Source organism: Durotheca rogersii (assembly GCF_024521655.1).
Source record: "Durotheca rogersii strain YMJ 92031201 chromosome Unknown GGS23scaffold_10, whole genome shotgun sequence".
NCBI classification, from domain to species: Eukaryota; Fungi; Ascomycota; class Sordariomycetes; order Xylariales; family Xylariaceae; genus Durotheca; species Durotheca rogersii.
In genome coordinates, this window is record NW_026251241.1 from 56,815 (window position 1) to 80,958 (window position 24,144).

Consider the following 24,144-nt stretch of genomic DNA (forward strand, 5'->3'; position numbering starts at 1 on the left):
CGCAGCATGGCCACTCTGGTGGAAGTATTGCCAGCTGGCCCCATCTGGCACTCACTTGCTACCTGGTAGTAATGAGGTACCTATCTCCTAGGTATTGGCTATACCTCTGTCTGCGCCCATCACAGAATTCTCTTGTTGACTGCATCGCGGTCCATTCACTCAAACTATCTTGAAACGATGCGCAAAAATTAGGAGGACACCAGGGAAATCCTTTCTAGATTCTTCCCATGATGCTATATCTCCGCCCCTTAGGAAGGACCCAATTAGCTACCAAAAGCTTTAATGCCGCTGGTCCACGGGGTCTAGTAGCATTGCGCGGTCTATCACTAAAGCACGGTATTCAGTCAGCATGTCGAAGATTCGCGACAACTGCAAGCAGGCTGGGCACGCAAGCCAGCTCTGGCCCGCCACTACGAAAATTCGGTTCGTCGAAGTTGGCAGACTCGATAACCCTGTTCTATCTAGCTGACACCCACGCCTCTACCCGCACGTAGCGTATCCGGAGAACCTGTGCATCTACCACGCGGGTGTGGCCAGGACCACCTTCTTAGCGTGTCTGAAGCTCTCGACACTCTTCACATTCACGTTCTTCGGACTCGTGGTGACGCCCGCGTACCTGAACAAGGAGGGCCTATCGCCCACAGCAGCTCGAAGTAAGCCGGCGCTGCTCCGAGCCCGAAGCCACGCGACCCCTCCCCTCCCTCCCTGCCCTGCCGGCTTAAGTCACTAACGTGCAGCAACCAGCGGCGCTCGCGGCCGTGGTGCCGCTCGTCTTCGTAGCGTACGTGACGTCGCCGTTTGTGTCGCACATTCACCTGTGGTTGCCGCCGTTCGCGCGGGTGTCGGAGGAAGCGCTACGGGCGTACGTCGGGGCGCTACCGCCGCGCGCCGCGCTCGACATCACGACCATGAGCGCTGTCGCGAAGCCGCGCCTGAGCCGCGTCGCTGTCGCCGACCTGCGCCCCGCCCGCGCCCGCCTCGGCCTCGTCAACTTCGCCCGCGACACCGCCGCCGCCAACGCCGCCCGCAAGTGGTACATGTTCCGCGCCGTCGGCCGCTTCGGAATCCAGCGCAACGCCGCCGCCCGTGCCCCCTGGGTCTGGGACGTGATCGCCGAGGGTATCGTGAGGCGGCACGCGTGACGTCAACGTGCTCTCGTCAGGCTTATCTTGCGGTGTTGTCGCTTGCGTCTGCTGCTTCCAGCTACAACGATGTCGCGGGTCAAAGCGCTCCGAGAACGGTCCTATCTAGCCACAGGCCGCTCGTGCGGCACAGCCAGGATATCATAGGTATACCAAAGCGAATATTTTTCAAGGTACCTAGCAGGATGTCTCGACGGCGTACGAGGCTACCGTACCGTATTCTATAAGTGCAGATATTGCCCACTTGGCCCCTCAACTCGGGAGCCCCTAGGACATCCCTAATATAAACAGGCGATGGGTTGGGAAGTGTCAAAGGACAGGCACCTAGTTATGATCACAGATACTACCTGTGGCCTAGTCCTTTCATCTTTTTCCGGGCACATCAGTAACATCTGTAGGTATACGCTTCTCACAGCTACCTATATCGGACTTGCAATCCCCGAAATTTGATGGGAAATGTTAAAACATAATTTCCTTACTTGTGTTCAAACAGGACTACATATAGGCCGTCTCTTCTATCGTCTCTCTATCTTGGGTTGTGGCGACAGCTGCGGGGAAGCCGATACAGCGGGCTGTCGGTCACGATTCAAACAATGAGGGGTATCAAAGATAGGTAGGTAGGTAAGTACAACGGAGTTTCTCCACCCCGCCGTCGATAGCGGAGATAGCGATAAGCTTTTGCGAATTGGCAGCGATTAGACGGAATAACATGGCATTGAGCGATATCGCAATGCCCGTCTCACTTGACTCGATCTCTCCGTTGTTTTCTCTCTATTCTCTCGCTATATAACTTAGTAGGCATCCTCGAGAACCTGGTGAAGCGCGAAGACCCATCCAGGTCTCGTTATTAATGCATCATGTGTTCCGACGCTTCGACTTCACCCACATTTCCCGCCTATGCACAATAAACCGTCCAAGTTTCGATTCCACCTCCATCCTCCGCCGCACGATGGCGACGCAAAGCGGCCGGACGTATAATGTATTCTCAGTCTCAGCCCCTATTCTCCTTTATTCACGCCGCCTAGTAGCTTGGTAGATATTGGGCCCCCACCTCGCTCCTCCTAAACTCTGAACCACTTCGACTCCGAGCGCGCATGCATAGGCGCAGGCTGACTAGACGCTCAAATCCCTCAGGACGCCATCGACGCCCTCAACTCGCTCCAAACTCCATATCAAATTATCGAGGCCCGCCGCAAGGCCGGCATACGCCCCGATGCGACCTCCATCGCCGAGATGCGCATCTACCTGCGCCGTATCGGCTACACCCCGTCCGACCTCGACCGCCTGAACATCGTACATGTCGCTGGCACCAAAGGCAAAGGGAGCACCTGCGCCTTCGCCGCCTCGATCCTCTATCAGTATCAAAAGACTCACGGCGTGCCGCGTCGCATCGGCCTGTTTACCAGCCCCCACCTCATCGCCGTGCGAGAACGGATACGGATCGATGGCGTCCCCATTAGCGAGGACGTCTTCGCACGTTATTTCTTCGAGGTCTGGGACAAGCTCGGTGAGGCCGAGGCCGCCGAAGGGCGCGCCGAGGTCGTCGACCCGCGTCTCGGCCTGCCACTGTCCACGCGGCCTATATACTCGCGGTATCTGACGCTGATGAGCTATCACGTCTTCCTGCGGGAAGGCATCGACGTGGCCGTGTACGAGACGGGCATCGGTGGCGAATTCGACGCGACAAACATCGTCGAGCGGCCCGTCGCGTCCGGCATCAGCACGCTCGGCATCGACCACGTCTACGCACTCGGAAGCACCGTCGACCGCATCGCCTGGCACAAGGGCGGCATCATGAAGGCCGGCAGCCCCGCCTTCACTATCGAGCAAGTCCCCGAGGCCGCCGTCGTACTGCGCGACCGGGCCCGCGAAAAAGGCGTCATGCTTACCGTCTTGCCCGTCAACCCACGCCTCGCAGGTGTCGGCGTACGCCCCGACGCGCTGTTTCAGAAGCGGAACGCGAGCCTCGGCATTGCGCTTGCCGAGACAGCGCTACGCCGGATTGACCCGGGGTTTGCCGTCCCCAAGGACGCCGCGGCCCCGCTAAGCCGGGAGTTCGTCGACGGCATCGAAAAGGTGGTGTGGCGCGGGCGCTGCGAGGTCTTTCCCGAGGGCCCCGTGGTCTGGCACGTCGACGGCGCGCACACGGTAGACAGCCTGCGGATGGTGACGCGCTGGTTCGCGGGCGAGTGCGCGCAGGCGGCCGCGGCCGCCCCGCCCGGATTGCAGCGCCAACCCCGGGCCCTCATCTTCAACCAGCAGGGGCGCGAGGAGGCGGTCGGGTTCCTCGATGTCGTGGCATCGACGCTGCAGGCGCACCTCCTCGCCCACCACCGCAGCCACGACAAGTACGAACGTGTGGAGGGGGCCGGAAGTACGGAGAAAGCGGCGGCGGCGGCGGCGGCAGACACGACGCCACTGTTCGACCGCGTCTTCTTCTGCTCCAACGTCACACGCGCGGCGACCGGGTACAAGCGTGACTTCGTCAACAGGCAGCACGACCCCGCGGCGATCCGGGGGCTGACAATGCAGCGCGCCTTCGCCGACCGCTGGACCGCGATCGACCCGGGGGCCGCGGTCGCGGTCGTGCCGACGATCGAGGAGGCGATCGAGCACGTCAGGGCCTTCGGGCGCGAAGCGGCGTCCGCGGGGGCAGGGGGAGAAGGCCGACCGGGGACGGTTCGCGCGCTCATCACCGGCAGCTTGCACCTGGTTGGGGGGGCGCTGGAGATCCTAGAGGGCGCGGACGCGCTGTGATTCGCGGTGTCGACGACGCGTTGCGCTGGGAGATCGTACCAGTCCCCCGTTCAGCAACGCCTTAGCTTTCCTAGTTTCATCGGCGACGAGCAAGAAGGAGGGGGAGGAATACCCTAGGCAGACGGCGTACATCTAGATTAGGACGTAGACTAAGCGAGGCGGGGTTCACGGACGGACGGCGCGGCTCAACCCGTATTAAAACCGTATGTGGTTCCTTTTTGATGTCTATTCCTAGAAAGTGGCGCAATACATGGGGTATCTCTACTGTGACAAAAAATGTGCGAGGGGGGAGACGTTCGCGGGGTGCGCACAGTAGCCGAATCACGCGGTCCCGTAGCTGTCGACGGTTCGCGCCATAGGGCAGCAGGAAGATGGGGAGGTAGAGTTAGATATACGATGAATACAGCACGCCACGACCGCCAGGCCATCCCCCCCTTTCCCCCCCCTGCCTCGCAAAAGCATCAACCTCCCCTCTCCCCCAAAGTCCCGCCATCCGGCTCTCCGTCCCACAACACACACGACCCTCTGCCCATCACAGCTCCGCCTCCGGCTCCAGCGCGCGCAGCAGCGCACCGACCAGGTGTAAGCTCCCTGTGGCCAAGACGACGACCTCGGCGTCGGCGTCGGCGTCGGGGCCGGGGGCCGCGAGCGCGCGTATGCGCGCGACGGCGTCTTGGACGTTGTCGGCGACGAGGGTGGCCGTCGGCGGGCTCAGTCGGCGCATGGCGTGGGCGGCGGCGCGCTGCACGGCGAGGTCGGGGTCGCCGCGGGGCGCGAGCTCGTTGCGCGTGAACACGGCGACGTCGAAAACTGGGCTGGGCTTCCCCCCTTCGCCGTCATCCTCGCTTTTGAGGCCGGCCAGCAGCGCCGTCAGCAGCCGCACCACGTCACGGTCCTGCTGGTTGAACAGCAGGACCGTCTTGGTCTTCGTCTCCGTCGCGCGGGCGCCGACCGCGAGCGCCCTGCGCTTCTCCACGAACCACGTCGCCGCCTCGGCCAAGCTGTCCTCCGTGTGTGCCCCGTCTATGTGCCAGGCGAGGCGCCCGTCGGCCTTGGTCTCACAGCGGCCACGGAGCCTCGCGGCGCGCACCCCGTCGCCGAATCTCGCCTCCAGAGCCGTCAGCGACCCTTCGCGCTGTGGCCCGCCTTCCGGCACTGCGACCGCCGGGCGCTCCCCCCTCTCCTCCTCCCGCGACAGCACCCACAGGTGTTCGGCCGCGGCGCGCAAAGCCAGCGCTTGGTTATACTTCTGGAAGGCGCCCTCAAAGTTCCCGGGCTCGCGACCGCGCACGCCGCCCCAGGTCTCCACCTCGGCGTCGGATAGCTCGAAGAGGGTAGCGCCCTTGTCGGCAGCGCGGCGGCGCAGGACGCGCATGGCCTCGAGCGCGTCGGCGCGGCCAGATAGGCTCCGCGTGAAGCACCGGCGGCCGGACTTGCACACGCCGGACTTGTGCCAGGCGATGTCGGGCAGCGTGGAGCCGAGCATGCCCTCATGGTCGACGCCGAGCTGCGTCACGACGGTGGTAGTGACGGCGGCCGCGGGGAGCACATTGGTCGAGTCGTACTCGCCGCCGATGCCGCACTCGACGACGGCGCTGCGCACGCCCTCGCGCAGGAACGCGTGCAGCGCGACCAGCGTCACGAACCGGAAATAGAACGGCTTGGTGGCGGGGCCGGCGAGCTCCTCGTCGGTTGCGGACGCGCCGGCAGCCGTGGTCTCAGCGCGCGCCGACTCCGTCAGCGCGTCCCAGACCTCGAAGAAGTAGCGGGTGAAGAGGTCTCGCGAGAGGGGCCGGCCGTCGATGGCGATGCGTTCGCGCACGGAGACCAGGTGCGGCGATGTGTAGGTGCCGACGCGGCCGGCGGCGGCGGCGCCCTCGGCGACGAGGATGGACGTCAGGTACGCGCATACGGAGCCCTTGCCCTTGGTGCCGGCGACGTGAATGCAACGCAGGTGGGCGGCGAGCTCGTCAGTGGTGAGGCCCGCGCGCCGCAGCCACGCGAGCATCTCGGGGATGGCGACCGTGTTGACGTCCTCGATAGAGGGTCCCGGCGAGGAAGGTCCCGCACCGGCATTGTCGAGGTACGCCGGGCGGGGGGTAAAGAGGGAGGTGACGGCGCGGTTCGACTGGATGGAGTCGAGGTGCTTCAGCGCTGATTCATAGGTACGTGGTACTACCGCCGGAACCACCATGGTGGACGATCTGCGGGAGGCGATGTCTGCTTTGGTATAAAAATGTGTGGGTAACCTGGCACCGTCCGGCGAGCTTACCGCACGTCTAAGGAGGCTATGTGTAGTATTCACGAACGGGCCTCTCTGGATAGACGTCAAATACGAAGCCATAAGCCGTCGTCAGTCCACTCGGCTCGACATCAGCACGGAGTTGGGGTTCACGCCGTCGTCTTCAGATGCTGCTGCATGACGGCCTCCCTGCCGCTTTGGATTCCCCTGGCAGGGCTTGAGAAGATTGTCCGGGCCGCAAGGAATTTCCCAAGGTCCGAGCATGCCAGACTGTAACGAGAATCAACACGGCCAACCTGCCGGTAGTTGCGGTTGTAAGCAGAGGGAGCTGGCAGGTGTAAATTTCGGAGTTTAGGTTCCCTAGAAGGTAGGTACCTTAGGTACATTTGCATCACCAAACGGACAGGTATATAGTACCTACCTAAAGTATCTAGGTACACCCTAACCTTAGGCAGGTTTGTAGGTACCTAAGGTACCTAACAACTGATATGGCTCACGTGAACGTCCACGTTAAGGCGAAGAGAGGCGGCACTCCGTTCCCGTCGCTATCGTCCCGGCAAAGTGGGTCCTCCTTCGGGCCCTCTTCCGGGTCCGGGAGGTGGGCGTGCGCTAAGAGTGGCTGACAGGTAGACCGAATGGAGGAAGTGGTTCGTAATAGAAAAGCGAGAGGGAGACAAAGGACATGGTGGAGAAGTATACTACCAGTACGCCGAGCATGGTATGGCATGGCCCATGATGGTATCGATGAGACAAGTGGCTTGTCAGCAGTAGGGTCGGTATGGACACGGCCTCCGGCAGGCAACGAGGGTCCAACTGATGTGTCTATCCTGATATATCACTTTTTTCACCCCACCGCCAGGTCAGCATTCTGCATAATCATCGAGGTGCACGCAATACTCCGAAACGGGTAGGTAGGTAATATTACCTAGGGAAGTATGTAGGTATAAGATGATTCATATTGCTAGAATGCATTCCCCGAGCCTCGTCGGCAATTAGGTAATTAAGAAACGTCTAAGCCGGTATTACGATTTATTATGAGATTATGGTACCAATGGCTTGAACGTGGAAAAGAAACCCAGCACAGTACAGCCGCAAAGTAGCTCAGCAAGGTAATATTAAGCCATAGGTAGGTAGTGCTCGGCGAATCTTGCCTGCACCGACGCATCTAGTTACCATCTTTCTCTCACCTCTCGTTTCCCTCTTCGCATTTTTCCGGCCGCGCTGCAGCGAGCCGCCAGCCATGGCCGCTGCGGCAAACGCTAAGCGAAGGCCCTCGTGTGCTGTGATTGACCCGTCACTCTGGCGATGGCACGACGGCAACCGGGTTGGCGTGGCGAAGCGCGGTTGCACAAGGGGAGGGAACCGACTGCGGCATAAGATAACCAACCCCTCCTCTTCCTCAAAACCGCCCCTCTTCTCCATCCTGTCTTTGGGGGTAAACCCTGATTCCGTCTACCCATCTACAACATAGATCGCTCTCTAAACCCTCAATCGCATCTCTATCCGTAGCAGCCATCCTCGTCGTCGTCACCACCGGCCGCGACGCGTGGCCCGTATTTGGAGGTGCCTCCGAACCATGCCCGTCAAGCCGAGCCTCGACGCGGACGACCTCTTATCCATGGGCGCGAGCAACAGCAGCGAGACCAGCTACGCCGCCTTCACGCCGCCGACGACGGCGGCATCGGATGGGCTGCCCGACTACGAAGCCGCCTCGTTCACTGGGCTGTCGGACACGCGCACCCGCGAGGAGACGGTGCCTCACCCAGGCGCGACGTACATCATCCGGGACCCGGCGACGAGGCGGCTGCTAACCATAGTAGGCGGCCAGCTGCGGCTCGAGCACCACGCCGGCGACCGCGGCGGCTACCACTGGGACTGCGTCGAGACCAAGGGCTGGCTCGGCTTCCGCAACCCCGCCTTCGGCGTCTTCCTCGGCCACGACGGCCACGGCCGCATCATCGCCTCCGCCCGCCTACACCGCCCCTGGGAGTACTTCTGCGTCCGCCGCCACAAGCAGGGCGGCTACCTCCTCCTTTCCCGCTGGTTCGACGACCTCTGGAAGCTCGACAAGGGCAGCGACGGCCGCACTATCGTCCGCCAGGCCGAGGGCGGCCTCGCCTGGGAGTTCGAGCGGGTCGGCTAGCATCTACCGGCAGAGCGTGAAGGGACAATTTTTTTTAAATTCTTTTATGAAAAAAAAAACACAACAGCCCCCTCACTCGGTGCCATATGGTATGAGGGTAACTAGGCGCTATACCGACGCCGAGAGGGGAGGGGAGGGGAGGAGGGAAAGGAGGATATCTCAGAAGTTGGTCTAAGAGGCAAGACGGATCTAGTCTCTGGATTGAAAGATTGCAACGTTCAGCACGCCCTTCCCAAACACTCAGCCGGTTCCTTCTTTCCCTATGTAGGTTTACACCCATGTCATAGGAAAATGCAGACGCGTCCTATCCAGACACGTAGGCCGACATAGCTTCCTGCACGATACGCCGCCGACACCCTGCCTGCATCATACACAGGCCGTCGTTGTCTAGAATGTAGCGACGAGCCTAAGAGCAGCTTGATTTAAGAAAAAACATGTATAGCTGCTCCCACTCTCTCGATCCATCGTGGAGTAAGAATGCACCAGAACAAATAATCGACACACTAGGAAGAAAATTCAAACGCAGATGTCGATTCTTCGTCCGTCTGCGATCCTGTTGCTGATGCCATGCCGTTAGCCCCCGTCCTTTCCCATCCCCGTCTCCGCCGCCCCTATTTCCATCCGCTCCTCCCTCTTTCCTTGCCCCGCGCCCCCCCTCCCTTCTCCGTCCGGTTCTTCCACTGCCTATGTTACTCCTTTTTTAACCTCCTGTCGTTCACCGTTTGCTCTTCATTGCCGCTCTCTCGTAGATCCAGACAGGGAAGGCAACTATGCGCAAGGAGGGTTCAGGACTTATTTTTTGGGGAAAAAAAACGAGGTCGAGAAAGAGGATGAATCTACAAAATGTACAAGGGTGGGGGAATCAGGGGGAAGTGGGAATGAAGAGAGCGAGAAAAGAAAACAAAAACGAAGATGCTTGTCTTGCTTCTCTAACATGACACCCTTTTCTACCTTTCTCCCTCCCGCTATCTAAACGGTAACGACGGACGCGACGAAATTATTCCACTCGTAAACTCTGTAACCTAGCCTCGGTAGCGATAACCTGCCAGTCAAGTGTCAGCATATCATTACATATGTACTGATGGATGGCTTTGTAAACGACAAAAAGGGAAAACGAGAAGGATGCGGAGTTGAATTCTTTTTAAAAAAAAAACTCACATCAAGCGCCTGCTGCACCTCGAGCACTTTCCGCACCTCGGCGAGCCAGTCGCGGCTCAGCGTGCCGGCCCAGCCGCGCAGTCCGTTGACCTCGCGTGCCGCACCGTCGAGATCGCCCTCTTCTAGAAGCGTCTGCGCGCGCGTGAGCACGCTCTCGACGTCGTTGCCGACCGCGAGCCCGTGTTTGCGGAACAGCACCTTGCTGAGCGCCCAGCTCGACGCGTGACTCGCTACGCCCGCGCCGTCGGGGAGCAGCGATGCCTTGCGCACCTCCGCCGCCACCCGTCGAAATCGGTCGATCAGCTGCGCCGGCGTCGCGATCCCCCGCTGGTACGCCGAGGGGTTGATCGACCCTATCGCCGCCCCGACTACCGCGTCGTCCGTCGCGATCTCCTTTAGCGCCACCAGCTCACGCACGAACGGCCGCGGGTGCTCCGCGTCGCTGAGGCTCGCCCGTACCGCCTCCACCGCGACGTGCAGCTGCTGCGTCCGGAGGTTCATGTCCACCACATCGTTCCACCCTGTCGTCAACTGCTCCAGCTCCTTGACCGCCGAGCTTAGCTGCTCCAACTTGCCGAGCCTGCCGTTGCGCTCCTGCTCGACGCTTTCTCGCAGATCTCGCAAGAACTCCCGCTTTAGCTCGACGGCTTGTTCGAGAAGCAGATTGCCAAGCTTCTCCTCGTTGATCCGCTTCTCCCTCTCGAGCTCCGTCCGGATTCTCGCCTCGTAGGCCGCCTGGATGTGCTTCATCTCTTCCTCGTATTCTCTCCTCCATTCGGCTTCCTGTGCGCGTATTGCCGACTGGGTAAGATTGACCAGCTCATTGCCGGCGGCCTCAAATTCTTTGACCTTGGTTGCAACCTGCGCAGCGGCATCCTTCTCAACCTTGGCTTTCAGATCGCGGATCTTAGAGCCTACCTTATTAAGCTCATTCTTCGCCTTGTAGATAGTCGATGAGAAGCGGCCGTCGTCGTTGTCAGCATTTACGACGGTGATAATATCGTTGAGCATCTTCACCAGGTCCTGCACAAGCGGCTCGTCGGCATCCTTTACCTTGAGGGGATCGATGGGAGAAGCAGGCGGGAACCTTGACGGCTCATTAACTTCAGGAGGAATGAACTTCTGTTTTTGCGTCCCCTGAGGTTTCTCCGCCGCGTTTGGCGGGGCGGGCGCATGAACAGTGGTTGGTGCGGCGGCAGCAGGGGAAACAGCGGCTTTCGGTGGCTCGGCGGGCTTGGTTATGGGCTTGTTTTCGTCGGATTGAACCTCGGCGGGGGGGGCGTCTTTCTTGTCGGGTCCGGGGGCGGCGGCGGCGCTCTTGCTGGCAACCACATCGCGTGTCGCACTCGATTGCCTGCCGGCGGGTGTGCCGCTGTCTGCTACTCGCCAGGACGCGCCGCTCTGGGGGGATATTTTCACCCTGGAGCCCGTATCCTTGTCTCGGCCACCAGCGGTTACGCCGCCGGGATAGCGCTTTTTATAGTCGAGCTCTTCGAGATAGAGCACGGCCTGCTCCCCGAACGGCACATACTCGGTAAAGAAATCGTGGAAATTGTCGTTAACGCGTGAATACCATACGCCACCGCCGAAGGTGATGGCGCCCAGGAGCACAAGGGTCACAACAGAATTGTACAGTCGACGGAAGAATCCCTTCTTTTTCACGGGCGCGGGTAGCGGCTTGGCCGGGGTCTTCGCGGGGGTAGGCGGCGATGGAGGGTTTGGTCTCGGGGAGGGAGCCTTCTTGATATCGGCATAGTATCTCTAATCTCGCGACGGAGGTTAGCTGGGTGTCCACGGTGGCAGCATTGCTGTGCGTATTTCCACGTCGTATCCGTACCCTCCCAGCCACGGCGGCCGATCTTGCGATGGCGGGCTCTTGCCACTGACGGCGAGCAGCAGCAACGGGCCTGCTGCTCACAGCCCTGACGGATCGCAACGATGTCCGCAACATGAGGACATCGAATGGGCCTCGGGAGCGCGGCTATCGTTCTTGGGTTGTGTGGTTCGCGGAGTGGTCGCACGCGGGATAAATTCACCTCTGGTAAAGAGCTCAGGAGGCTTCAGAAAATTATCAGATATAGTGGGAGCTGCGGTACCTCTTGGCCGACGGACAATCCCGGCAACCAGCCGGCGGCCACTGAGGTCCGCTCCACCGTCCGCCTGAGCGGGTCCATATCGAGGTACCGAATGTACCTGGCTAACAAATACCCGCCTTAAAGTACTCTGGGTGTGCTTAGGTAAGTATCTATTCTAGACGCACATGTACATCTATATGTGCATATATTGATTACTATACGAAGTGAATGTATGCACTTATGCGAAACAAGTTGCTCATACTAAGTTACCGACCTCTCAACCAAGCAACAACGATATATATTATGTACTTCTTACGCTGGGAAATCTACCGTGGGATTTTTGTTCATCCGTATAATTATAGGCCCCTTGTCGAGTCTGGGTGTAGATATCCGATGTGTTCCCGGGGCTACCGCTATCATTGCGCGAGTCAACACCAACCTCCTGGGGCTGATACCGGGATGGACACCGCCTCGGCAGGAAGTAGGAAACAGGAAGCGGAAATTCAGGCTTCTCGAAAAACACATTTCTCTCTATTTAATGTATTACTCGTCATGCCGATGGCACGGCAACGTTCAGTCTTGGGGCACATTCGTTCCACATCGCATACTTGCACACCTCGCTCTAACCCTGACCGTGATGCACCCGCCCAGTCGTAGCGGCCACGAGCAAGAGTCTCAACACGCTTCCCGAATTCGGACGTCGACAAGCCAAGAAATGAAAAAGAGAAGTAATAATGATAAAAAAAAGTTCAGGTATTAAAAAGAATCGTATGCCCTCCTGCCAAGAAACTCCCGATGAAACTTACACCTGGGCGTTTCCCCGCCGTCATGCTTCCTAAATGATACGTCCAGTCTTTCTCTCTTCGGTGGACTACGCGGGGCCAACCGTCGCATTGTCAAGCACGCAGTCTCTCAGCTGCCGCGCCAGACTAGCCGCCTGAGAGTCGCATCTAAGCCACGGGAACAGAGATACAAGAATGAGCGGCCAGCCTCGCAGCGGGAAGAGCAGCATGATGCGAGGCACCCCCACCCCTCCGCTACACCAGACCCCAAGACGATCCGCCGGCCTCCGGGAACGCCTCTAGCAGCTGCACTGCCCGCCCGATTGCGTGTTCGCTCCCTCAGGCGTCAGACTCACGCCTCCCGGTCGTTGTCCCGGCCGGGTATGTCGAGGCCCGACCTGGTCGAGCGGCAGCTTCTTGGCAATCGCTGTAAATAGTTCGCGGACGTTCTCCGCCGTCTTGGCCGAGGTCTCGAAGAACAGCAATCCAGCCTCGTTGGCGTACGCCTCGGCGTCGGCGGCCGGCACTGCCCGCTTGTCCGGCTGCTCGTTCACCAGATCCAGCTTGTTCCCGGCCAGGGCGATGATGATGTTCTCGTTCGCTTGCCTCTGCAGCTCCTTCACCCACGCTTTGGCCTTGTCCAGCGACGACTATATATCCCCCTCGTTAGCCTACCCCGCAGGTCCGCATTTTGTGGGACCGTGTCTGTCTCGCATATGATAGAAAACGTACCGACTGGGTAATATCGTAGACGACGACGGCGCAGTTCGCATTTCGGTAGTACATAGGCGCGAGGGACTTGTACCGCTCCTGGCCGGCGGTATCCCATATCTCGAACTTGACGGTAGTGTTCTCGTCGAGCGAGATGGTCTGCGTTAGGAAGGCGGCGCCGATAGTCGATTCCCTATACGAATCGAATTGATCCTGTAGACGGGTTAGCAACGTGGCCAGCGCGGATGCGTCGTAGGGGGGGGTGGGGGGCGCGGAAGACAGGGTAGATCTAGGTCGGGCCAGGTTACCTTGACGAATCTCAGGACTATAGAGCTCTGTTTAGTATACAGTCAGCGACATGATCCCAGGCCAAATTGTCAGTCGGGGTTCTTTGTTGGGTCAGCCACCTTTCCGACGGCGGATTCGCCTGCATCTCTCGTCAGTACACGATGTCACTCGATCCGAGGCCCAAGTTCGAGCTGCGTTCCATACCTAGTAGCACCAACTTAAACTGCGCGAAGCGGCCGGTCACGCCGCGGCTTGCTGCAGGCCCTGCTCGGGAAGCCATGAGGACGAGAGGAGGTGCAAGGTGAGGTGCGAGGTCGAGAAAACGGAGGGAAGGAGAGGCGGCGGCGGGTGATTGAGAGGCGATGGGGTCCTGTTGTATCGTATCGCAGACAAGTTCTGTCGTCGCTCTCGACGGTCCGCAAGCAACGGAGGCTATCTGAGGGAGGGACTGGGGGGCCGTGCAGAAAAGACGTCAGGTGGACCGACCGAAGGCGAGAAAGCAGGGTTCAATGTTCGTGACGGTCGGATTCGGCGGAGGCGGACGAATAGAGCAGTGCTGAGGGGTGTCGGGGGCAGGGTCGGGGATATGTGTTGGTAGCGATGAAGAAATACTGGCTGGCTGCCTACACATGCGATGTTGATGAACGAGGTGACGGTATGGAGGGTTAATGGAGGGTCAGCAGAGGCGGTAGCAGGTGAAGGGGGAAAAGGCAGGTTAGGCAGGTAGCTAACGCCGTCGGTAGGTGGCCAGTCCGTGGCTCCGTACGAGTACACGCAAGTACATTGAGGCCTACGTAATGTACCTCCCACTACAGGTATTGAATCTGTATCTACCTATTATTTGGCAGGTGGCTCAGCAAAGGTAGGAAGCCGTCTGGACCGGGTGGGCAGCGGAGCAGCCACAAAGATCGAATGTACGCATATTGCATATGTATATGTACGCGCATAACGAGAGGAGACCCGGTACACAGAAGCTCTCGCCACGGGCACTTCACACGGGGACAGATTCTGCGTCTAAAGGTATATGCCTCTACAGGTACGTCTTAGCTACCTAATATCGACATTCCTCTGCGTTTATGCTGCGTACCCAGGTGAGTGTAACGATTTGGACCTTGATGCAATTTCGCAGGTGATTATTCCGTGGGTCTGGACACGAACCTTGGGCGCCGCCTCATCTCTCCGGACCCAGATGACACGTCCCTCGGTCGCTTGACGCAGGTACCTTTGTCATGTACCTTCTAGATATTGATGACGTTAAGTACCTAGGTACCTAGGTAGGTACGTCCCCATTTACACAAAATATGCTCGTAGGTAGGTATCTAGGTATCTAGGTACCTCCAAACCAGTGAACTTCCAACTCTCTCGTCTCAAATGTTACTTATGCATCAAGGTATATGCATATACGCATCTTTAAGCATACCGACAACGCACCCATGTAAAGGTAGGTACGAGGTCAGGAGTCCATCTGGGCTAATGTCATATGTGGCCCGCGCCCTCCTTATCGCGCCTTATCGTCGCGTCCCGGGACTGTCCCCTTTCGTCAGAACAGATTACTAGGGTCGCTTATCTTGATGCTTCATACCTTCGTTCCTAATTCCACCCGCCTCCATCGTCGGCAACTTAAGTCGCTGCCGACTCTCGTTACTCCCCCTTACTGTCACGCTGCGCCGGTTCACTTCACTACCAAAACGATCTGTTTCTGCTGTCGTCACACTCTCCTTCGCTCCCTTCTCTCTTCCCTCTTTTTAATTCCCATTCGCTCCTTCTTCCCTCCACCGTCCGGAGCCTTTACGAGTCTGTCCACATCACTGTCGAATAGCTAGCCCACCATGACCCTCCCCTTCAGGGACATCAACCTTCACGTCGCCGCCGAATCCTACACCTTCGCCTCGCCCTCCTCCCCCAATGTGCCTGCTCTCGTCATCGACCGTCCCACCGGAGACGTGAGGCTAAGCGAGGCTACTCACGCCCCCAATAAACGTGTCTCCCGCGTGTCGAGCATAGCTGGTATTCTGGGCTTCATCAGGTTGAGACTCGGTAGTCCGCCCTCTTCTCTTCTTGTTTACATGCCTTCCCCTTTAATTCACCCTTATCCCGCATTCCCCTATTGTTAGCACAATCCAACTTCATGCCGGCAAAGCTAACGTCACATAGACAAGTATGCTATCATCATCACCAAGACCCTGCCCGTGGGCCGTCTCAAGGGCCAGATGGTATACAAGGTTATCTCGACGGAATTCCTACCCATGCGCGAGCGCCAGGTCCACGACCCAGACGAGGACCAATTCTTATCCCTGCTTACGACATTCATTTTGAGAGGCCCTATGTACTTCTCCTATTCCGTCGACCTCACCAACAGTTTCCAGCGACAAGCCTCAACGGATCTGTCGCTCCCGCTTTGGATGAGAGCCGACGACCGCTTCTTCTGGAACAGGTTTGTCCAGGCCGACCTGATCCAGTTCCGAACCCAGGGCAACCGGTCGCAACCCGGACCGCAGCCCGGCGCCGACCCCTATATTCTACCCCTAATATGGGGAACCCTCGAGATCCGCCCCACCACTTTCAAGAACACACCCCTGACCGTTGTCCTGATCACACGCAAATCGAGGTACCGAGCCGGAACTCGATACCTCACTAGAGGTGTCGACGAGGAAGGGCGTGCCGCAAATTACAACGAGACCGAGCAGGTAGTCATCCTGAACGATACAGGCCGTGGATTGGGTGGATATGCTGGAAATAGCGATATGCAGAGCGGCAAGTATGGAGCTTCGGGGGGGGCCGAAACGCAGATACTGTCGTACGTACAGACACGGGGTAGCATACCCGTCTTCTGGGCCGAGGTCAACGCTCTCAAGTATACCCCCAAGTTGCAGGTTCGGGGTATCGAAACAGCTCTCCCAGCCGCCAGGAAGCATTTTGATGAGCAGATACGTCTGTACGGGGACAATTATCTAGTAAATCTGGTCAACCAGAGCGGTCGAGAGAAGCGGATGAAAGAAGCCTACGAGCAGATGGTGAAGATGCTCGCGTCGTCGCCGTCGGAGAAAGTCCAGGGCGACGCGTTAACCGGCGAAAAGTTCCATACCATCGAGGCCAGCTCTTCGAAGCAGGAATACGACCGTCTGCACTATGTCTATTTCGACTTTCACCACGAAACGAAAGGCCTACAGATGCACCGGGCCATGAAGTTGGTTGATCAGCTTCACGACTCTCTGATAGCGCAACAATACTTCCGCGGTGTCGACATGCCTGCTAATGGCGGGATAGAAACTAGGAATTTTCAGACTAGCGTGGTGAGAACGAACTGCATGGATTCGCTCGACCGCACCAACGTCGTTCAGAGCATGCTGGCGCGATGGACGCTAGACCGCATGTTCGTCGAGCTGGGCTTGCTCCAACCGGGCGAGACGTTCTCGGCTGTCGACCCCGAATTCGAATTCCTGTTCCGGAACATATGGGCCGACAACGCGGATACGGTGTCCAATTCGTACGCTGGCACCGGCGCCATGAAGACGGATCTCACACGCCTGGGCAAGCGCACCAAGGCGGGCACCTTAGCCGACGGCCGAATCGCCGTCACCCGGTACTACCTCAACAACTTCCGAGACGGCCCCCGACAGGACGCCTTCGACCTCTTCCTAGGCGCTTACGAGCCCTCGACCGCCAACATCGGCACCGCTCTCATCTTTGCGGACCGGCGGCCCATCTCCATCCAGAGCATCCCCTACATCCTAGCCTTCAGCGTCTTCTTCATCCTCGTCGCCCTGTTTACGAGACGGGTGCCCGGCTCGTCGACCTGGTCCATCCGGATCTTCATCCTGTTCTGGCTGGTCATTGGCGGGTGGTGCTTCAACTTCATGATGAAGCACGGAATCTTATTCGTGAGTCTTCCTCTGCCATCTTCACCCTTCTCCCCACCGCTTCCTAGCACTAATAACTTGCGTAGGTAAACTGGCCGAAGCTGAACCCGCGACCCTGGGCTACGGAGGGCTACCAGGACGCCATCACCAAGGTGCGCAAGGACGCGCTGCTGGGGCCGCTGGTGGCGAAGCACGAGCGCGGGCTGAGCGCGGCCCGGTACCTCAACGCGGAGGAGGGCAAGAAGAGAATCGAGTAAAGTAGGGGGTAACGGAGAGGAGGATATTAATTAATATATGTGGGAGGGACCGGGACGGGCGAGACCGATTAGAAACCTTGGTACGCGCGGTATGTACGCTATAGACGGGCGAGGAAACCTAGCCGAGAGTGCGAGTGAGCAAGAGAGAAGCTTAGCTCTCCCGGCCCAGCGAGACAGGAAGGATGGACGGAGTGACGGGAGTAGGCACCGATTATAGCATTGTTCAGTTGCCCCTTTTAAATATTTTAGAGGGTTTCTTTTTGTCCTTTTTTCAGTTTCTTTCTCTCATCTCTCCAACAGCAACTTCCTCCTTTTTTTGTCCGCGTCCGCTTCGGAAGCCTGTCCCCGTATGTAAACATCCCGTCAGCCGCGGGCCCTCTGCGCGCTGCTAGCTCTGCTCTCGCGTCTCATCTTCGTCCATCCCTCTTCGGCGCCAGCGCTTCGTGCTGGCCACGGGGGAGGGGGCTTGTCTGCCCTTGCTGCTCTGCGGTATCCCGGAGGGGTTGTTTCAACGTCCGAGGTCGGAAGCCCGGGGCGAGAAAAAAGAGATCCGAGCAAAGGAGGCGGTTGGCGGTAGGGGAAAAGTCGGCGTGTGGCTACGCGTTGTGGTAGGAGGATGAGGGGGTTGCAGGCGGCGCATCAGCAGCCGCAGTAATCAATCAGAGGACATGGTCTGTTCGCTTCTCCGTTCGGCAGGGCGGTGGCCGGGGACTGGCGGCCATGTGCTGGCGCGACGTACACCCGGGGCGCGTCGCGGACTCGCAGATGAGGCGACCGGACTTGTGCCTAGATAAACAGGCAGGTAGCTGGTAGATTAGGTAAATCCTGCCGCTGTCTACGGTGCGGCTTCCGGGGGTAAGGAAAGGGAAGGGAGAGGATGAGGGAAGACACGCAGAAAGAGGGGGGGCCGACGGAGCGGGAGGAACGGAGGCGTAGCTGTTAGATGAATTAATGACCTACTTCTCCTTCCAACCTACCTACGCGCTGGCGGGCGATTCTATAGCGTGTACGTATGCATACATATATATAGCAACACATACAGGTATCAACAGGGCCCCTCCAGCACCCAGTACGTATGCCCTTCGCCTTGCCACCCCTTCCCCCTTTTCCTCCACCCAGCCCGGTACCCTGGCCTAGAAGCTGCCACGTCGAGAGCGAGGCTAGGCGAGGGAAAGAAAACGCGGTGGTCAAGTGTACAGAAGCAAAGTGGCCGACGGCGCTGCTAGCCGGCGGTAAGCGCAGACAGGCGTAAGAGGAGCACCAAGACGACGACTACGAGAAGAGATCATGGCGTGGTGTGGATATTATTATTGCTCTCCGGTCTCCCCCCCCTGAATATATATCTGGTATGCGAACTTCGTACTCGTACACGTATACCGTACACCGTACACCGCACAATCGCGTCCGACCCGACGTCCCAACTTCCGATGACGAGAGGCTTTATTACTTCTTTTTAACGCTCCTGCCCCATGCTCCGACAGAAAAAAAAGGAAAAAAAAAATACAATGTTCGATAGTCGACGCCACGCCCCCCCACCCCCTCCCCGCCCGTCGGTAGGTACCCGGAAAGCGCTCTGCTCCAAGATCGGGATGTTCGCTCGCTCGTGTCGCTAGCAAAGTTATCTAAGCTGATCGACCGCACGGTCTGCCTAAGGTAAGAAAAGGAGTCTTGGGGGAGAAGAATAATACGAGAAGCGCGTAGGGATGAAAATAAAAAGGCGACGAGGTGTTGGCTCCGAGAAGGCGAGTACAGAAAAGGCAAGGAAAAGATGCAATGGAACAAGGGTAGAATCTAAAGGTAATTAGGTGACAATGGCAAGAATCCGTGCACGCATCGCAGGGCCAAAAAAAAAAAAAGGAAACACAGTATGTATGCGCAGTAGGTAGCGCGACAACAACCCCCGGGGGTATATCATGGCAGCAAAAAAAAACCCCCCTTTTCCGGGGGCGGAGGGCAGGTAGGGTGTTCCCTCGAGTCTCGTCCAAGATCCATCTAGCCGCGCTTCACCGCTTCCATATACGGTGTCGTGGCAAATGCAGGCGTAGTAACGTATAGAGGGTGGGTTAGTCGTCTCGTAGACACGAGACCCTTATTTCGATAGACAACATCTCTTCTATTGTGCTTCGAGATTCGCCTCGGCTCTTCTCTCCTCAGCTCAGCGACATGCGCGTGAGAAGAAAACCGGTGCTGCTCGAGTACTTCGGTCGGCCAGTCAGCCGGTAGATACGTCAGGCATACCCAGGCGCATAGCCTCTGGGAAGGGGAATTGTACGGAGACCCCGCCGCCTTCGTCTCTGCCTCACAGCCACAGCAGCCACTTGACCGCGCTGACGATGCCCTTCCCGACGCCGAGGAACACCCGCGCGACCGTCACGACGAACCAGACGTACCACATGAACCCGACCAGGACCCACTCGACCGCGAGCCAGCCGGCCCGCCGCGCCCAGCGGAACCGCCGCCGTCGCCGCCGCAGCATCTTATCCATGGTGTCGGCCACGCGCTTCACCTGCAGCCGCTGCGAGTCCATCAGGTCGCGGCTCACCTCGTCCGCCTCGTCCGCCGCCCGGCGCGTCATGTCCGCGAGGTCACCTCCGACCCGATCCTGCAGAAGCTCCACCCGCCGCTGCAGGCTCGGGCCTGTCTCGAGCGAGAACCGCGTCACCGTCGCCTCCGAGGTCGCGATCGACCGTTCGATGATGTCCGACAGGAGCTGCGACGAGGTCGGGAACAGTTCCGTCTGCGGTACGCTGACGTTGAACCGTCCATCCGCGGCCGCGAAGAGGCTGAAGTCCGCCCACGGCAACCCTACGTCCGAGCTATCGAGCGCGAAGAGCGGCCGTGGTTCGTGCGCGCGCCGTGAGATCTCCATCGCCTTGATGCCGGTGCAGAGCACGAGCGCACGGAGACGAGCAGCTTCATGTCTCGAGATCTGCGCGCCATGCGACGAGGGGCTCTGGTTCGAGACCGACCACTGACGATCCCGGTGCGAAAGAGCCATGGACGCATGCCGAGGCCGAGTCTGTAGAGCTCGGGATGATGGTGGGATAGGGCCGACATCACCCGTATCTTGTAGAGGATCTTGTGGTCTCTCGGCCTGGGTGTCCGAGTCGCGGTCGCGCCGTTCTGTATCGGAAACATCGAACTCGCCGGACAACCGGATTTTCGCGCGGTCGAAATCCGAGGGCGAAGCTTTGCGGATATCGATGCGAGGGGGCTTCAACCGCTCAAAACGAGGCGACCTACTAGGCCGCGACGTAGGACTATGCAGAACGGGAAGCTCCGTCTCCTGTGAGGTTGTCGTGTCCTGAGATCCTGCTGTGGTCTTGGATGGGGACGGGGCCTCCAGATGACGCCGGCGCTTAGAGCTATCGCGAGACAAGGCGGCGGCCACCTTGCTCCTACCCCTTCTCCCCTCGGCATCCGAGTCCCCGCTCGATGACGAATCGGTGTCGCCGTCCGAGTCCTTCTTCCAAATGAGATCAGTGACCTTAGACACACCACCCCGTATCACGCCATCTATCTTGGCGCCGCCTTTGAAAATTCTCCGCAAGCCGAGCTCGTCTCCTCTCAGGTTGACGCTAGCTATGGTCCGATGCCCCTTGGGAGCTTCATTAGATTTCGGGGCGACCTTGCGCGTCAGGCTCTTGGACCTCCGCTGATCCGGCGATTGAAGTCTTGTTACCGCCAGCGAAGAGAGGCTGAGCGGCTCGGGCGTCCCAGCGGGAGTCTCCACCTTGATATCTTTCTCGATAGGTACATGATCGGCAGCGCGTTCCCGGCTACGATCGCGGAAGATTTTCTTGACTCTTGAGAAGGGCTTCCGGCTAGGAGACCCAGGCCGGCTCTGAGGCGGCGAGTGGTCCATGCCCACTGTCGACACTTGGCCGTTCTGGACTCGCGGTGACTTTGGATCCGGCGACACAGGTCGAGATGAGTCAAGGTCCATCGAAAACCGAAAATTCTGACCAGGAACTTCCAAGCTAGCACGCCCGGACCCAAGCGGAGAGAGAATAGGCGATGCTCTTCCACGGTTGACCTTTTCTTGGTCCTCAGCTCGCGAGCCCCTGCGACTATGCATCATCTCCGATGCTTGAGTGGACTTCTCCGGTGTCGCCATCCTCGACGGTAGCTGCTTGAGGTATCCTCCATCAGCCTCGACCAAGTTCTCTTTCTGCTCCTCACTAGCTTCTTTTGCCAACATATCATTTATCTGCTTCACCAGTAGGTCTGTGCCATTGGCAGTGATAGTATCAGTGCGGTTTCGTCTCTTCCGGTCGCTCTCGCTATCCGACGTATCCGACAGCGAACCTTTCCTAAATCGAAGCAGGTCGTGGTGATGGCCATGTGCATGGCTATGCTGCCGGTGGTGTATTCCCCTCAAGTCCTGAAGCTTTTGGCGAGCACGTTCCCGTGCGCTAGTAAGAGACGATTCAGTCTCTACTCGGGTCGGGCTCAAGATATCGGTTTCTACAGCAATGGCAGCATCGCCAACTTCGCTTCCTCTAGGGGAGAGAACGGGAACCGCAGGCCCAGCGGGCTCGTTCGCCTCTGGTTTTCGGGGAAATATCTTCGAATAATCACGGTCCTCGATAAGATATTTATTGTCTCCCTGCTCCAGCCAATACGTATCCGCAAGCATGTCTGCAGGGTCAATACTCCAGTCAACTCTTAGTCGCTTCGGTTTACCCACAATCGAGATAGGCCGGGGTATGTTGGAAGGGGGCAGGTCTTGTTCGGGATTCTCGTGAGCGCCCGGGAACGAAGGCAGCGTAGGAACCCCCGACAATAAGGTAGACGTGGTGGAGGATCTTGTCGTTTCGTCAATCCAATCCGTCACTTTCGAGATATCCGAGAAACCCTGCGCTTCCCCGTCGATGGCCTTACGTTCCCGTGCCCGAACCTTTCGATTTCGGATGTACTGAAGCGGGTTATAAGGCCGGCCCAAAGGGACATGTGGCGAGCCGGTGAGAGGGTTCAAAGGAGGCTTCGGGGCCGTTGGAGACATCGAGTGATTGGAACTCGAGGGCCGGGAACGCATATCTTGTCTCAGCGGCGGTACAAACTGTAATAGACGCCTATATTGCGCCATCAACTCGAGGTATTCCTTCGCCTTCTGTGCCCGATTCAGGGTCGAAGATGAAAAGTGATAGGTATAGGTGCCGTCGTGATCAAACGCGCCCTTCAATGGGCTTGCCACCCTAGGACTAGACAAGGGTCTAGGCGTGAGGGCCCGGTCGGGATTTGGAGAAACTGTGCGAGAAGTTCTCCTCTGTTGATGCAAGTGCTGCTTCAGACCAGTCCCCCCCAGCGTATCGGGAATCTGGGCGAGCCGGGGGGGCATAGGACTCGACACGTTTCTCCGAGCCGCGAGGCGTCTCGATTCGCTGAGGTTGAGGGCCATATTCACGATCTGAGTGGAGTCGGCGTCGAGGGGCGCTGTGCTAGGCCGTAGCGTCGGTATCCTCGAGGCACGTCCGCTCGGGCTATGTCGTCTCTCATCATCGGGGACGGGGCTCAGCCGTCTGGGTTGGCCGTCGCTCGACCTCCTAACGCTTGGCGAGTCTATACCTAGACCGGTTGGCGAGAAAGCCCTCGCATCCGTCCCGTCCGCCATATTCAAGGGAGATTTTCCTTTGCGACTGTCCACCGGTATGCGCGACCGCCTACGACCGTCATCCCGACTCGTGGGGGAGGTCTTCGGGGCCTCGTCGAGCATGGTATTAGCGAGGAGAAAGCCGCCACTCGATCGCGTCTTGTACGATCGGCGTCGTTTTTGCATTTCATGGTTGAGATCTCTCGTCCCCTGATCCGGCGCATACCGACTCGGGCTGGACTCGCCGGCGTCCATGAGGGCGGACGAGGTGGCCAAGGCCATTGAACTTGCGGAGGCGGCGTCTAGGAAAGTCGAGGTGGTGCTAGCCTCGCCGACCTCGTAGCTCCCGTGACTCTGCGAGGTGCGTGTCGTCGTCGTTCGGTGCGGCTGCTGGTACGGGGCGAAGGGGTTTGCAGACGAAGGACCGTTACCGTCCTTCGCTGCGCCCATAACGTCAACCGGGTGAGTTTCCTATATTCTTATTCTCGCATGCCCAAAGATGACGCGGCGAATCTCAATAGCAATGAAACTATCTCTCCTCTGCGGTCACCTACAGACAGGTCTGGACATCGTTAGGGACGCTCGACTGGGAAGCCAGGGGACGTTCCGGAAAAAAGGTGCCGAGCTATGCAGATAACAGCGGGAATACGACGGCAGGCATGCGTGATTCCTCCAACCTTCTCGAAGGTCCCTCGAACCAATGGATGTAAGTCAGACTCGCAGCGTCGGAAAGGGCCGTGTTCTGGTTTGTGAGGGAAGTTTTGGTCAGTTAACGCAGGTAAATACTGAACTGGACTGCACCACAACGGCGGAGAGGGAGTGGTCGCGGTTCGCGGGCGTGCCAAGGTATGCAAGCTACCATTACGGGGCCCAGGTGATTACGGGGATGGTCCCGAGAGAAAGAGAGAGAGAAAAGAGGGAGCTGCGTCGACAGTGGGATCCGAGAGCCAAACAGGTGGAAGTTGGCGACGATGCATCCAGGCAAAAACAGACAAGCCGAGCCAGACCATGTGAAATGCGCAGGGCCCCGAGCCCGCCCATGACATTAAAGGGTATAACGTACGCATACTTGTAAGCTGGAATAGACTCGGATAGATGCATACATGACATAGGTCATGCCGCTTATCATGGAACCC

At 58.6% G+C, this 24,144-nt stretch overlaps 9 protein-coding genes across 9 annotated transcripts; 4 read left to right on the top strand and 5 right to left on the bottom strand.

The window, feature by feature from the left end:
* The first annotated feature begins 79 nt into the window (after nucleotides 1–79).
* Nucleotides 80–1,871, top strand: GGS23DRAFT_47056 (uncharacterized protein). The gene is made up of 3 exons (XM_051514217.1): nucleotides 80–423; nucleotides 495–653; nucleotides 738–1,871. The coding sequence occupies exons 1-3, from the start codon at nucleotides 228–230 to the stop codon at nucleotides 1,367–1,369; spliced, it is 987 nt and encodes a 328-aa protein (XP_051371694.1). The 5' UTR covers nucleotides 80–227; the 3' UTR covers nucleotides 1,370–1,871.
* A 220-nt stretch (nucleotides 1,872–2,091) lies between these two features.
* Nucleotides 2,092–3,899, top strand: GGS23DRAFT_605112 (FolC bifunctional protein; the record flags this gene model as incomplete). Its single annotated transcript, XM_051519708.1, has 2 exons — nucleotides 2,092–2,121; nucleotides 2,277–3,899. The coding sequence occupies 2 exons, from the start codon at nucleotides 2,092–2,094 to the stop codon at nucleotides 3,897–3,899; spliced, it is 1,653 nt and encodes a 550-aa protein (XP_051371695.1).
* Nucleotides 3,900–4,431: 532 nt separating this feature from the next.
* GGS23DRAFT_596761 (FolC bifunctional protein) lies at nucleotides 4,432–6,093 on the bottom strand (the record flags this gene model as incomplete). The annotated part of the gene is made up of 1 exon (XM_051518525.1): nucleotides 4,432–6,093. One exon carries the CDS (start codon nucleotides 6,091–6,093, stop codon nucleotides 4,432–4,434), a length of 1,662 nt encoding a protein of 553 aa, XP_051371696.1.
* Nucleotides 6,094–6,376: 283 nt separating this feature from the next.
* On the bottom strand, nucleotides 6,377–6,961 carry GGS23DRAFT_46963 (uncharacterized protein). The gene is made up of 2 exons (XM_051514206.1): nucleotides 6,563–6,961; nucleotides 6,377–6,437 (listed from the first exon to the last, which is right to left on the bottom strand). The coding sequence occupies exon 1, from the start codon at nucleotides 6,866–6,868 to the stop codon at nucleotides 6,635–6,637; it is 234 nt and encodes a 77-aa protein (XP_051371697.1). The 5' UTR covers nucleotides 6,869–6,961; the 3' UTR covers nucleotides 6,377–6,437; nucleotides 6,563–6,634.
* Nucleotides 6,962–7,511: 550 nt separating this feature from the next.
* GGS23DRAFT_46961 (uncharacterized protein) lies at nucleotides 7,512–8,301 on the top strand. The gene has a single exon (XM_051514204.1). The coding sequence runs from the start codon at nucleotides 7,718–7,720 to the stop codon at nucleotides 8,282–8,284; it is 567 nt and encodes a 188-aa protein (XP_051371698.1). The 5' UTR covers nucleotides 7,512–7,717; the 3' UTR covers nucleotides 8,285–8,301.
* Nucleotides 8,302–9,199: 898 nt separating this feature from the next.
* Nucleotides 9,200–11,585, bottom strand: GGS23DRAFT_47074 (mitochondrial inner membrane protein Mitofilin). Its single transcript, XM_051514222.1, has 3 exons — nucleotides 11,280–11,585; nucleotides 9,443–11,203; nucleotides 9,200–9,326 (listed from the first exon to the last, which is right to left on the bottom strand). The coding sequence occupies exons 1-3, from the start codon at nucleotides 11,391–11,393 to the stop codon at nucleotides 9,282–9,284; spliced, it is 1,920 nt and encodes a 639-aa protein (XP_051371699.1). The 5' UTR covers nucleotides 11,394–11,585; the 3' UTR covers nucleotides 9,200–9,281.
* Nucleotides 11,586–12,386: 801 nt separating this feature from the next.
* GGS23DRAFT_47248 (putative GTP-binding protein ypt5) lies at nucleotides 12,387–13,674 on the bottom strand. The gene is made up of 5 exons (XM_051514243.1): nucleotides 13,503–13,674; nucleotides 13,418–13,437; nucleotides 13,319–13,345; nucleotides 13,032–13,223; nucleotides 12,387–12,949 (listed from the first exon to the last, which is right to left on the bottom strand). The coding sequence occupies exons 1-5, from the start codon at nucleotides 13,576–13,578 to the stop codon at nucleotides 12,599–12,601; spliced, it is 666 nt and encodes a 221-aa protein (XP_051371700.1). The 5' UTR covers nucleotides 13,579–13,674; the 3' UTR covers nucleotides 12,387–12,598.
* Nucleotides 13,675–15,010: 1,336 nt separating this feature from the next.
* On the top strand, nucleotides 15,011–17,506 carry GGS23DRAFT_47285 (putative SAC1 protein). Its single transcript, XM_051514247.1, has 3 exons — nucleotides 15,011–15,335; nucleotides 15,453–17,179; nucleotides 17,245–17,506. Exons 1-3 carry the CDS (start codon nucleotides 15,128–15,130, stop codon nucleotides 17,413–17,415), a joined length of 2,106 nt encoding a protein of 701 aa, XP_051371701.1. The 5' UTR covers nucleotides 15,011–15,127; the 3' UTR covers nucleotides 17,416–17,506.
* A 2,208-nt stretch (nucleotides 17,507–19,714) lies between these two features.
* GGS23DRAFT_605116 (uncharacterized protein) lies at nucleotides 19,715–23,458 on the bottom strand (the record flags this gene model as incomplete). The annotated part of the gene is made up of 1 exon (XM_051519709.1): nucleotides 19,715–23,458. The coding sequence occupies one exon, from the start codon at nucleotides 23,456–23,458 to the stop codon at nucleotides 19,715–19,717; it is 3,744 nt and encodes a 1,247-aa protein (XP_051371702.1).
* Nucleotides 23,459–24,144: the final 686 nt, after the last annotated feature.